This window comes from Gossypium hirsutum, chromosome D02 (genome assembly GCF_007990345.1).
Source record: "Gossypium hirsutum isolate 1008001.06 chromosome D02, Gossypium_hirsutum_v2.1, whole genome shotgun sequence".
Classification (NCBI taxonomy): Eukaryota; Viridiplantae; Streptophyta; class Magnoliopsida; order Malvales; family Malvaceae; genus Gossypium; species Gossypium hirsutum.
The window spans coordinates 65,376,104-65,389,697 of NC_053438.1; the positions used below are offsets into that span (position 1 = coordinate 65,376,104).

A 13,594-nucleotide genomic window follows, 5' to 3' on the forward strand; every position below is an offset into this window, starting at 1 on the left:
AATGGAATTGTAAATCATGAGTTATAATAAATTTTGTGAGACAAGGTCAGAATGAATTCGGGTTCCCCTATTTTGACTTTGGAAAATCATCAAAAATTTAATAAAAATAATTAGAAGCTTAAATTTATATATTTAAAATCTTGAATGAGTCTATTTTCAAGATAAACAAACAAGAACATCATCTGAATCCTGTACGAGGAGATAATTAATTTTTAGTGAAGAAAGGTTGGAACTGTCAGACAGCAGAACAGGGATGACTTTAAAGAATAAACTGTACTTATTGGCTAAACCAAAAATTATGAAAATTTTATAGTAGGAATATATGTGAGTCTTGTTTCAGGAAAATTAACGGATCTCAATTCGGAGTTACATAGCTCAAGATATAAATAATTTTGTGATAATGACTCAAGTGGACAGTTTTAAATGAACAAATAAATAAATAATGAAATTATAGATAATGTTACATATAAGCATGTTATATACATTAAGGATGTGGAATGGAGAGGAGGAGGAGTAAAATATATGATTATTCAACTAGCATGAGTTTTCATTAAAAATGACTAATTTGCATGTTTTAGGTTCAGGGACTAAATTGAATAAAAGTAATATTTTAAGGGTAAATTTGTAAAAATGTCAAAAAGTGACCAAATTGCATGAAATTAATTGTTTTATTATTTAAATTAATAAATTGAATGAAATATTAATTTATATCAAGATTGGGTGGAAATTCGAGGAAAATAGAAAATTACCAAAATGTCCCTGAATTTTGGTATTTCTGCAATTTAGCCTGGTAAGTTAGTGTAACTTGAATTATATTCTTAGATGATTGAAATATATATATTGGATTGAGAAATTGATTTGAATTGTGAACATGAGAAATTGTGAAATGAATGAAATGGAAATAAAGCTTTGAATTACATGAGTAAATATCAGGTCTCGTAGGCCCTATTTGTTATGAATATAATATTTCGAGGATATGTTGTAAAGAATTATAAAAGCACGTTAATAATTTAAAATTTTTAATTCGAATGAAATTTTGTAACTCGGTTTAATACGTATGCAAATGTATGTCTTCTAGTAATGCCTCGTACCATATTCCGGCGTCGAATACGGGTAAGGGGTGTTACAATGTGACATCGCCAGATTCGGTCATAACGTTTACACCGGGTTTGGGGTGTTACACTATATACAATCAACATTACACATATCAACAAGCCATAATTAGACATTCAAAACAAGCCAAAATAAATGGCTAAACTCAACACACTACGTATAAGCCATCAGTAAACAAAATACCTATACATGCCATTATAACCAAAATCAAAACATTCGAAAATACCAATAGAACCAATGAATAGTGTGATATATCTCCGACAAGCTTCCAATCCAATCGAGCTTCTGATAATCTGAAAAGTAGAAGAAAACAAATACATAAGCAATGAATGCTTAGTAAGCTCGTATAAACTTTAATCATAATACTTCCTTTTCAAATATGAAATTTATACTTATCAAGAATAATCTAATATTGCTACCACAATACTCATGAAGTTATATTTAACAACTCACTAAGTGAATAAATCTACAGTATCACTTATACATAATATTCCTAGCATAGTAGGATTTTAAACAACTTTAACTCTTCCAAAATTTCTTTATTTTCATTTGCGTTTCTTTACTTTCCACACTCATTCCATATGCATAACACACCAGTTATAAGCATATCATTCAACCATAGATACAAGCTAGTGCATTTAAACATAGACCTTTTTCAAATTAATCACAGGATAACTCATTTTATAAGAAATTGCATAACTTAAAACTTACCACTCTTTCATGAGCACAAGTATATTTTCATTTGAGCACTTACCCTTTCAACACATCATATAATAAACATATTACCATTTAACTAGTAACTTGGCACTTGTCTAAGCGTCAACAACAATACTTGTTAGCATACTTGAAAATATTTCATATAAATTCAACATTGATAAACTTATTTTATCAACTTATCACACTTGAGTTTATTACTCATCACAACTTACATAATTTCCATGTATCAACATATCAAGATATAGATATATATACATATCATGACACATATCATTCTCTTACTGTTTCTTCATATTCATATATCATCCAAAAACAACTCTTGTTATTTTACCATTCGAAAAACGACTTACGGATATGAGTACATCGTTTTCAGAAGCCCGAAGGTTTAACAGAAGCTCATAAGAGCTAAACAGAAACTAAACATGAAAGTTCGCAACAAATGCTAAATCTCGGTTTACTTTAGTAATTTACCGTCAATTCATCCTTTACATTCGTAGTGCCATAACTTAGTCATGGTATTATCATCAAAATGCCATAGCCCAGCTATGGTTTTACATATAAACACTACCATGGTCTTACATTCATAGTGCCATAACCCAATTATGGTCTTATCATCAGAATGTCATAGCCCAGCTATGGTCTTACATATAAACACTGCCCTGGTCTAACCATGGTCTTATGTTCATAGTGCCATAACCCAGTTATGGTCTTATTCGTCAATTCATCCTTTGCCACAGAACGATTGTACTCAATCCCACGTTCCACTTGTTTTGAACATTTAATTCAATTTCATAATTTAACAATAATTTTGTTTTCAGTAATAGATATGAATAAATACATAATGCCATTCATAAATTTAATAATTAAACATTAAATTTTAACCATACAAACTTGTCTGAATTGAATTGTAACAATTGCAGGAGTTCAAGGACTATTTCGCTATATTTTTTTAATGAGTATCTACGAAATCTTGATTTAATATATAAAATTACTCACTCATTAGCATATATTTCAGTTCCAATTCATTCACGATTTATACCGTTCAATTTTTTTCAAATTTACATGATTACCCCAACTTTTACAACTTTTACAATTTAGTCCCTTAACTAATTAATCTATCAAATCAACTAATTTTCCTCAATTAATAATTTATCCAAATATCCTAGGCTATAAAAGAATCTTAATAAAATAGAAATTTAATACCAAACCCTAATATTTTAACCATTTTCACAATTTGATCTTAACATCAATATTTAACAAAATCACTTTATAATATCATCATACAACAAAACTAAAGCTCTAAACCCACTTGATATTAATAATTTCTTTCAATATATTAATTTAGACAATAAAACAATTCATTTCATGCAATTTGGTTATTTTTGACATTTTTATAAAATTACCCTTAAAATTTTACTTTTATTCAATTTAGCCTTTGAGCCTAAAATATGCAAATTAGCCATTTTAATGAAAACCCATTCTAGTTGAATATTCATATATTTTCCTCCTTCTCATCTCCATTCCACACCCTTAATGTACATAACATGCTTATATGTAATATTATCTATAATTCTACTATTTACTTATGTTCATATCAAAGCTGTCCACTTGAGTCATAGTCAATAAATTATTTATATCTTGAGCTACAGAATTCTAAATTAAGATTCGCTTGATGTTTTTGAAACTAGACTCAAATATCTTTCCACCATAAAATTTTCAGAATTTATAGTTTAGCCAATAAGTACAGTAAAATCTTCAAATTTATCTCTGTTTTGCTTTTTGATAGCTTTGACCTTTACTTACTTAAAATTAATTATCTCTTAGTACGGGGTTTGGATGATGTTTCTATTTGTTTCTCTTGAAAGTAGAATCATCAAGAATTTAAACATATAAATTTAAACCCCTAATTATTTTTTTTTTACAATTTTCATGATTTTCCAAAGTTAGAAAAGGGGAACCCAAAATCAATCTAACCCCGTCTCACAAAAATTAATATATCTCATAATATGAAATTATTTTGCTTACACTATTTTTTCTATGTAAAACTAGACTCAATATGCTTTAACTTAATACTTTAATTAACCTCTAATTCAATTTCTACAATTTTTTGTGAATTTTCAAAGTCAGACTACTGCTGCTGTCCAAAACTATTTTAGTGTAAAATGTTGATAACCAAATTTATGACACCCTCCTTTCCTTTCTCTACAATATTTCCCATCACTTCCTCTTATTTCCATTCACTAGAATATCAATAACATAGAACCTTATATAATAAAACTCTACTTTAACATCATTTTCGTACTTTTTCAATAATATCAAACTAAAAAATATATTAAAATCTTGGTGTTCTTACCTTGCCTTATTGATTTCAATCTTTAACTTGATTTTCTCTCTCCTCCAGCTTCTATTTCTTGAATCTAACTTGATATTCTAGCTCCCCATTGTCTCCTTATTATTTTTCTCTCTTGGTAGCTATGGAAATTCTTTTGATTTCTAAGTGAAAATGATGAATTTTTAGTAAAAGGACCAAATTGTGAAGAAAGGAAAATTTCTTTCTTCTCTTCTCTTCTCTTCTCACATGGGTGCATGGAAAGATAATGAAAATTCTTCATTTTTCTTTCCTTTTATACTAAATAAAAAAATAAAATATCTCATTAAAATATTAATAAAATAATATTTATTTGATTAAATAATTATAAAATATCATCAAAATATCTCTAATATCATCATTGCCTTCTAGAGTTATCTCTCTTTCTAATTGACCATTTTGCCCTTTATGATCTTTTAAAATTCCATCCTTGAGTCATCACTTAATTTGGTAAAATTACGATTTAGTCCCTTATAATTCTTCACCTATTCAAATTGGTCCTAATTCATCCATTTTTCTTAGTTTCTAGATCATTCCGCCCTTAAAATATTTGCACTATTGGTCCTTCAATTTTTTTCATATTTACACTTTAACCCTTTAAATTTTAAGTATTTACTCTTGGGCAGCAAAACTTCTCTCTCTTTTTCGATTTAATCCTTTCTTGAATTAATATGCCATAATATACTTCCCAATGTTGATATAACTCAAAATTTCCCTTTTTGTCACTTTATTTCCTTATTTTACTATATCAAGGATACTATCTTACTTTCTTACCGTAGTAATTTTCGGGGTATTACAGAGAAAGCGTAATTGATGAATGTTTGGAATAATTGCTTATGGACATAATTCAATGTGTTATTTGGGAATTTAGTAGCAGCTTAAACCCCTACTCTAAATTTCGAGTGTAAGCTTTCTCATACCTATGTTATCTTGTGAACACTATGTGCTTAAGTGTTTGTGAATATGTGAATTGGGATGAGATGCTATAACATGTGATATGTGGTTATGATAATTGTTGTGATAGTGCAAGTGTGTACATGTTATATATATGTTAAATCCTAGTGACAATGTTTTGCTAAAAATGCAAATATGCAGTGATAGTGTACGGATAATCGGTAAGTGATATTTGTTTGATTTAAGATATTTTGGCTTTGTTATCTTGAAACCGTTGGATATAGGCATTGGGACATGTTGAAGGGATAAGGGAATGTGAGCTAAGCTCCATTCAATGGAACATGTGAGGAGAAATAATGAGAGTGTTAGCTTTATACTTCACTTTTGGGACATGTTTGACTCTATGAGTCTATCTGGTGTATTGAAGATCTGTGTATCCAATGAGTGATGGTAGAGCTCATTTTTATGTTTCATAACTCAAGTGCCAATTTATCTATAAACATGTTTTGAGTATTGTGATATATTCTTGAATGTTATGTGATTAAATATGTATTGTGATATATGCTTAAATGTTATGTGATTGTATGTGTATTGTGATATATGCTTAAATGTTACATGATTATATGTGTACTGTGATATATGCTTAAATGTTATGTGATTATATGTGTAATGTGATATACGTTTAAAAGTGAATATGATTACCATGTAAATGAACTACTAAATAATGCACAAGTAAGTATAATATGACGTTAGAGTTGGAACTGTTGAGATTGTGTTATATGGTTAATTCGTTATAGCTTGGTGTATTGTTTGCGTGGTAGTTGTTCTAGGCATTCACTGAGCTTGTTAAGCTTACCCACTCATTTTAAACCCTTGTAGAGTAGTTAAGTGCCGGTGTAAGCAATGTAGTTCCAGGAGGTTGTACCAAACAAGTCCCTTTCTGTGCTTTTGTAGGTGTTATTGTTATTTGTTTATGTTTTGGGAATAAGGAAATGTGGTAGACTTTTATTGATATGTACCATGACATTTTAGATGCTTCTATAGACTATTTGTTCCTAAGTCTATGAGATTTATTTCGTATTACATTGATTATTGCTCGGATTTACTTTCAATGCTTGAGACTATTACTATAGCCGTTTTAACGTTTATTTGATGATGATATGATAGCATGATAAGTCGATACATGTTGGAATGACTTATATGCTTATGTATGTTGTATTTTTCTGGTCTAAAGCAGATGTATCGGTATTTGTGTTGTAAAAACGGTACATCTATGATTTGAAATGTGCAGGAAGTCAGAATCGTAAATTGGTATCGATACCATATCACGAGTATCAATATTTGGGGTAATTTTATCGATATTTTTGCAAAGGTACCGATATTTTTTTAGACTTTGATTTTAGATGAGAAACAAAATATTGATTTAGTATCGATTTTACAAATAGTATCGATACCATACCAGGAAAATATCGATACCCTTGTTCTAGTATTGATACCTATGTGATTGTCTTGGAAATTTTGCTAAGCAATCCTAATGCATGTTCAATTATTACTATAAGTTTATTTAAAGTATGTTTGGCATGTTCTAATGATGATTGATATACTGACTAAAAATTTATAAGATCACTGATAAAGAGGACGGTTTCTTAACAATGTGACAATTTACTATGAGTATGACATGAGACGGTGGTGTGGCATCCTAATATTCGGGCTTGGCGACCAAGCGGGGTATACGGTGTTACACGCCACCAGGCCCACGATTGCAGCTAGAGCAGACAACCACCGATCGACGCTGCACTCGGTATCGTGGCCCGACACATCTCTCGATATAATGTGGAAAATATGACAGATTGCTAACTTAGTTTCCCGCATTCATTAAAGTCCATTAGATGTAGTAGCCACCTTACATGCGCATTATTTCGAGATTTTTCTGACATTAAAATGCCATTGGTTAACCTCATGATGTATGCTTGAACGTATTGTTTTATGACCTCCTCTGTTCGATCTTCAAGGTCTTCATGGAGCTCATTGAAATTATTCTTCAACCAGTTCATCGATATCCGACCACCTTCGATCTTCAGGGCGCTTTCCTGACACCTGTGCAGAAAGCTCACCCAGCTAGACGTGTTTTCTATTTAAATCGATTTATTTCCTTAATTAATTTTAAAATCAGTCTACAAGCCTAATTAATTAAAAAAAATAACCTATAGGCCTTATTTTGCCGCAATTTAATCACATCATTTTTTAATTATAAATAACCACATTAACATAAAATAAATTAGTAAAAACAAAACTTGAGGTTTTTTTTACGTAATTCATATTTGTTTTATAATTCATTTTAAATTTAATAATTATAAAGCAATATGTTAGCTCTTTGAGTTTTAATTTGAATAGAATTTTAAACTTAATATAGACAAATATTAAAATTAAAATTTAATTAAAATTTAAAATTAGCTCTATAGATAGTATCAAATAGTACTTAGGCATAATTAATCCAATCACATTTAATAAGCTAGAATTAAGTTTTTAAGCAATAGTTTTTCGAAAATACAATATCGACAAATAACAATAACACCGGATGATGAGGTAATATAAGTTTTCTTTTATGATTTCTATTTAATATTTTATTTTTTCTTAATTTTAATATTGCAAACATCCCAAGGTTTTTTTTCAACATTTCAAGATAAATATGGTTCTCACCACGAGAAAGCTCAAATTTTGATTTTATGTTTGATAAATTTTTATTGATTTAAATTATTTTAGGAAATTAAAATTCAAGTGACAAAATTCAAAGATGTTTTTCATAAGGAAAAAAACTTATACTGCATTAAAAAAAACTTAAATTGCAATAATTAACATTTAAAAATAATTATAATATTTAATGTGATAACTATTCAATTAAAAATTATTAGAATTTAATAAAAATTGCAATAATTACATTAAAAATAATTATAATTTAATTTACAATTATTACTTAAAAGGTTTAGTTGAAATAATTATAATTGAAGTAAAAGTTAAGGAAAAAAAGTTTTTTAAAATTTTGTTTGCTACATATAAATTATAAATTATTATGTTCTACTTATTGATTATTAATGAAATAAAAATACAATATTTTTAAAAAAATTAAAATATTAAACACGTAAAATTATATTTCTATAATATATATAAAAGTATGAGTTTGGAAAAACTTTTGATTTAAGGAGAATATCCTTCATTTTCTATCATATTACTAAATTAACTTTAAAAATGATTATAATTTAATTTAGAATTATTATTTAAAAAAAGTAGTGCTATTTTTAAAATAAAGTTATCACTTGGATAAAATTCTAAGCATAAAATATAGAAAAAATTGTGATAATTGTAATTAAATTAAATTAATAATTATTAGTTTAAAAAATTGATGTAAAAAAAAGTTGTGATAGAAGGTTATGTTAATAGATGGTGAGGTAATATAAGTTTATGATATTTTTATTTTTATAAATTAACTTTTAAAATCGTTTCTTTATTTATCTAGAGCAGTTGATAAATATTGTAGAATATGAAATAAAAAAAAGTGATATTATCTCAAACATTAAGAAGAGCAATGTGTGATCACTTCATGCAAGTTTGGGTGCTTTACCTAATTACTAAGTAGGTGCTCTCTCTTTGTCTTATCCAATATTAAACTGTTATTTTCCCATATCTAATACTAATGCCTACCTGGCCATTATTATTTTTATTAATTATAAAAATGTTAAATAAAATAAAACCACACTTCCTTCTTTCCACGCACGTCACCTACTCTTAAAGGAAAATATTTTATTTTATTTTATTTTTTGGTTATGTTTACTAATATTTAAAAGGGAAGAAATGGTATCATTCTAAATGGAATCACGCACGGTTCTCACTCTACCTTTTAATTAGGTTTTTCTCTCTGTAGAAAATTAGGCTTCCTTTTTATGAGTTGGTGGAAAAATCCGTCTTTTTTATGGATCTTCGTGTAGACGACGCTTCGATCTCCAAGCGACTCAAACCAACCCAGGTTTTTCTTTTTTCTTCAATATATATATGTCTTTTCCATTAAACCGAATTATGTGCGTGCTTTATCCTTTGATTAACTGTAGAAGTGGATGGAATTTGGTTTTTGTTGTTTCTTGACGAATGATCTTTTGATTTGATTTACGGTATTTGATCGGAATTCTGTTCCCTCCCCCCTCTCTCTCGATCTCGTTTACTAAATGAGCTTTGTATGTAATTCTTTGACTATTTTTTTTATAATATAAATTTTCTTCTTAAGTTCTATGTTTGGTTGCTTGGAAAATTCTGTCCACGGAGAAAGTCGAGGTCTTACTGCCTGTTTCAGAGAGAGAAGTTAAAACAAACTATAAGTATCACCAAAAGGGTTTATATTGTTCTTTGGCTTTCCCCCTATGTTTCTCTGTGGCCAAGCACAGCCTTAGGTTAATTTTGGTTTGTTTCGATTCGCCAATTTGTTTAGCGTGTTGTCTTTGGTCCAAAGCATCCATGTAATATTTTTGGCTTGCATGCAAGTATTATTTATGCTATTATTATTTTTTAATGATGGGATTGGAGGATTTTCCCTTTTTAATGGAAGTTTAGGACTTCTGACTTAGAAAAAAAATTAGCCCATAATAGTTTGAAGTGAACCTTTTTGAAGAATTAGTCGGATACCCTAATTTGGTTTCTTGGAATATTAACGTTTTCTTGCCTTCTTGGTACAAATTTAAGTAATTTGACTTAAAAACAGTTTTGTAGATTATGCTTTAAGTAGCATAGCTTTTTTTTCCTGTTTAACCTTTGCCTCATTGATCAGTTGAATACTTTGAGTGAATGTTTGGTTCACTGTTATGAGTACCTATCTGTCAATTGAATCTTAATATTACTCTCAAGTATTAGTCTGTTTGGAACCCTGCTATGGATGCCTTTGTGGGCAAGACAAGAAATCAAAGGCGTGATGGAAAGAAGACAGGCAAACAACTTTATTTTAGAAATATTCCTAATCATAATAATTGCATTTAGCAACTAGTTTATTACAATAAAAGTCCTTAATTATATTTTCTTAATTCCCTATGTAACTTCTATTCTAGGGGACGATTCTTGGTAATAAAATAAGACAGAATTTCATTCAAATTAGAGGGTTAAGACTCTCTCTCCTAATCAGTCTAAGATTAGTAGCTCCCTTCCACAAGTCCCGAGGTTGGGAGCTCCCCTAAACGAGTTCCATACCTATTATTAATCATTGGTTTTCCACGAGACAGGAATCGCAACAAGGTAAGGCCTTATCTATCAAATCAGGTTTTCTCGTGAATTGCCTGGTGACTTGATCCGTAACCTGTTAACATAATACACTTCGCCCTAATATTCAATTTGCAGCTACAAACATAAAAAACTAGAGCATCTTGAAACTTCAATGCATGTATGAATAGCATATTCCTGTCACTGTCAATTTTCCCAATTTTTTATCATTGTCTTTGGAGCTTTCTGATATGCAACTTTTTTAAGTTTTCACTTAATTATTTTGCTTGAACTATATGTTGAAGAAGCAATCTTGTTGTTTAGATTCTTCTTTCTGATGCAATGGATATTGAACAAGTTGAAGATCCAACAACCGTTTTGATTGATTCTGAGAAAGCTGGTATGGGCACCAAGGGGAAGACTAAAATATGCTGTGACAAGAAGTGGGAAGACCATGTGAAGGTATATTCATTATATTTTTAAATCGAAACTGCATGTTTCCGTGGCACATCTTTTTTTTTTTATTTTATCACCAATGGCTTTTAATTAACTTTCCTTTTTTTTTCCAGGATGCTTCAGCCAGTGATCAGGGTATTTCTGTCAGTATAGCAGGGTCTGAGGATAGTGACAATCCCTTCAAGAGTTCTACTTCTGCATCAATCAATTCGAATAATATCAATAGTTCTAACTCTGATTTGTCATATCCTGATGATGATGAGGATTGTGATGACTATGCTGATGATGTTTCTGATTATGGTGACAATGATGATTTTTTATATGAAGATGATTATGCAATTATGCAATCCCATTTTGATAATGTGGATCTTCCTCCTGGGGTAGAGGCTTCAATTCCTTGGCTGAAAGGCTCTGCTCCACTTGGAAATCTACCTCCTGCCGTGGGTGTCTCACTCTCAACAACCCCATGTCTGGCTGAAAGCAAGAAAGCGACAACATCAAATTTGGCTGATAGCGAACTGAAGTCGGTTTCTACCAATACTTCAATGGTCTTAAGAGAGTCAGGGTCTGATCGGAAAGAAGGAAATGAAGAAAATGGAGTCGTGCAAAATTCTCTCAGTTTCAAACATTTTGATATTGTGGATGATTTCTCAGATCATCATTACAGCAATTTGAATTCATCAGGAGAGGTGAGTATACATCTTGTTTGCCTGTCGTGGTAAATTTGTAAGTATTTATATAAATATGAAATTTGCACTTTCTATTAATAGCAACCAAAGGAGTGGGCAAAGCAAATACAAGAGGAGTGGAAGATTCTGGAAAAGGACTTACCAGGTGAGTTTGATTTATGAATATGTTTTCTGAAGTATGGTGTCATTGTCATGCTAACCGTAAGGAATTATGACATATTAAATTACTTTTACCAAGCGTTAACTCCCCTGACTGAATTCTGCAACTTTCGCAAGCTGAATAACATCTTTAGAGTCATGCATTTCAAACTTTAAAGGACAGGTGCAGTTTTTTCTAAATTTTATAGCTTCTTTTTTTCCGGTTCCCTTCTAAATGCATCCCATGACTTCTAAAATATGAATATCACTACGTTTTTTTTCCTTCTCATCCCCTGGCATGATTTTGTTTGAATGACTCATGTTCTCTCTCTCTCTCTCTCTCTCTGTTCTTGCACAGAAACTATATATGTGAGAGTTTATGAAGCAAGGATGGATCTTTTAAGGGCTGTTATTATAGGACCTACTGGTACTCCATACCATGATGGCCTTTTTGTTTTTGATTGTTTCTTCCCTCCAAAATATCCCAAAGAGCCACCGGTATGTTCAGTCTTCAGTGGGTATGCATATCTGCGTGCTTCCCCAAAAAATTCTCATATTGGACTGTATGTTGTATTAGAACTTATTTTTATGGAGCTTAATGGATATATGATAATTTCTTGGCAGATGGTTTATTATTATTCTGGTGGCCTCCGGTTAAATCCAAATTTATACAACTGCGGTAAAGTGTGTCTAAGCCTTTTGGGCACCTGGCATGGGCATCAGAATGAGATGTGGGTTCCGGGGCAATCGACCATGCTACAAGTATTGGTTTCCATACAAGCTCTTATTCTGAATGCTAGACCTTTCTTTAATGAACCTGGGTATGAAACTTCGTATGTTGGGGCTGAAGGTGACAGGAGGTCCAGGAAGTACAATGAGGAAGTATTTATTCTATCATTAAAGACAATGATTTACACACTAAGAAGACCGCCAAAGGTATCCTTACTTATCTAGTATATCCGTGAATTTTCTTCTGTCTTCCTTTTTATGAAGCTTTTTGTGTCCATCTGTTATTATGTAATTCTTTTTCCTGGAGTTTTTATACATGCATTGACAAGTCTGAATACCCTCCCTTTTCCTATAATCTTTCATTACTAAATAGTTGACCTGTTGTATACGGCCTCGGCGTTTGGTCAGGCATGCTTGTTAAATAGGATCATTTTACTGTTCTTTTAGTTCTTGTCGTCTATGCTCAGTATTCTGTAAATTTTACGAATCAGTCATGTTTTCTGTATACAGCATTTTGAGGACTTTGTTACTGGTCATTTTCGCAACCGTGCACAAGACATCCTTGTGGCATGTCAAGCATATAAAGAGGGTGCTATAGTAGGCTCTGTTGCGGTTAAAGAAGGTGTTCCAGATGCTAACAAAATTGTAAAGGGTAGCTCTGAGGAATTTAAAGGAACGATTCCAAAGATGATCAATGCGGTGGCTAAAGAATTTGTGAAAAACGGGTCAACGAACTGTGAGCAGTTTCAGAGTTGCAGAAGCTGATTACGGTTAAGAAGAGTTGGTTAGATCTAAAGTGTAGGATGGGATGTGTTAAGCCATTATAGAAGCTAATGTAGTGCCGTTTAGTATGAATGATTTGGTGAACGCAATTTTGGTGAACTTGATTACATTATTACTACTTACGGTATATATAATCTCGGGATTCCCCGGTAGATTTAATCATATATATATAGTGGAACGGCTCTGGTTGACTGAAAGAACGCCCACAGTGGTTCAATTTTAGCCTTTACTGTAATTATTTTATCATTTCAGTCAACACGTGCTGCTAAACTCTAGCATACTTCGGTTGGATCTATTGTACTTAATTTATTCTGTTCATATGTGTACTTTTAAAGGATGGCATTTGATAGATTTTAAGGGTCAAACTGTAATGAAGCGTAGCAGAAGCAGATATTGTTAAATCTATCATCACGTGACTATTGGTATGTTTTGTCACTGTTTGTTTTATCTCTGTTTTATTATGGATGTTACA

General features: G+C 30.8%; 1 protein-coding gene across 2 annotated transcripts; it reads left to right on the forward strand.

The window, feature by feature from the left end:
• The first annotated feature begins 8,867 nt into the window (after window positions 1-8,867).
• LOC107909291 (putative ubiquitin-conjugating enzyme E2 38) lies at window positions 8,868-13,569 on the forward strand. 2 transcript variants are annotated; one of them, XM_016836764.2, is made up of 7 exons: window positions 8,868-9,113; window positions 10,652-10,789; window positions 10,897-11,472; window positions 11,554-11,617; window positions 11,969-12,108; window positions 12,235-12,546; window positions 12,850-13,569. In XM_016836764.2, exons 1-7 carry the CDS (start codon window positions 9,060-9,062, stop codon window positions 13,102-13,104), a joined length of 1,539 nt encoding a protein of 512 aa, XP_016692253.2. In that variant the 5' UTR covers window positions 8,868-9,059; the 3' UTR covers window positions 13,105-13,569. The 2 variants fall into 2 exon arrangements, with proteins under 2 accessions (XP_016692253.2, XP_016692254.2); XM_016836765.2 differs by lacking the exon at window positions 8,868-9,113 and adding an exon at window positions 9,169-9,318.
• Window positions 13,570-13,594: the final 25 nt, after the last annotated feature.

What these genes read in the sequence shown, in the direction of transcription:
- LOC107909291 (XM_016836764.2), top strand. Translation starts at nt 9,060, where the DNA reads ATGGATCTTCGTGTAGACGACGCTTCGATCTCCAAGCGACTCAAACCA. An exon ending in AGTGGGAAGACCATGTGAAG is followed by an intron (nt 10,790 to 10,896) that starts GTATATTCATTA and finishes TTTTTTTTCCAG; the next exon opens with GATGCTTCAGCCAGTGATCA. An exon ending in CACTAAGAAGACCGCCAAAG is followed by an intron (nt 12,547 to 12,849) that starts GTATCCTTACTT and finishes TTCTGTATACAG; the next exon opens with CATTTTGAGGACTTTGTTAC.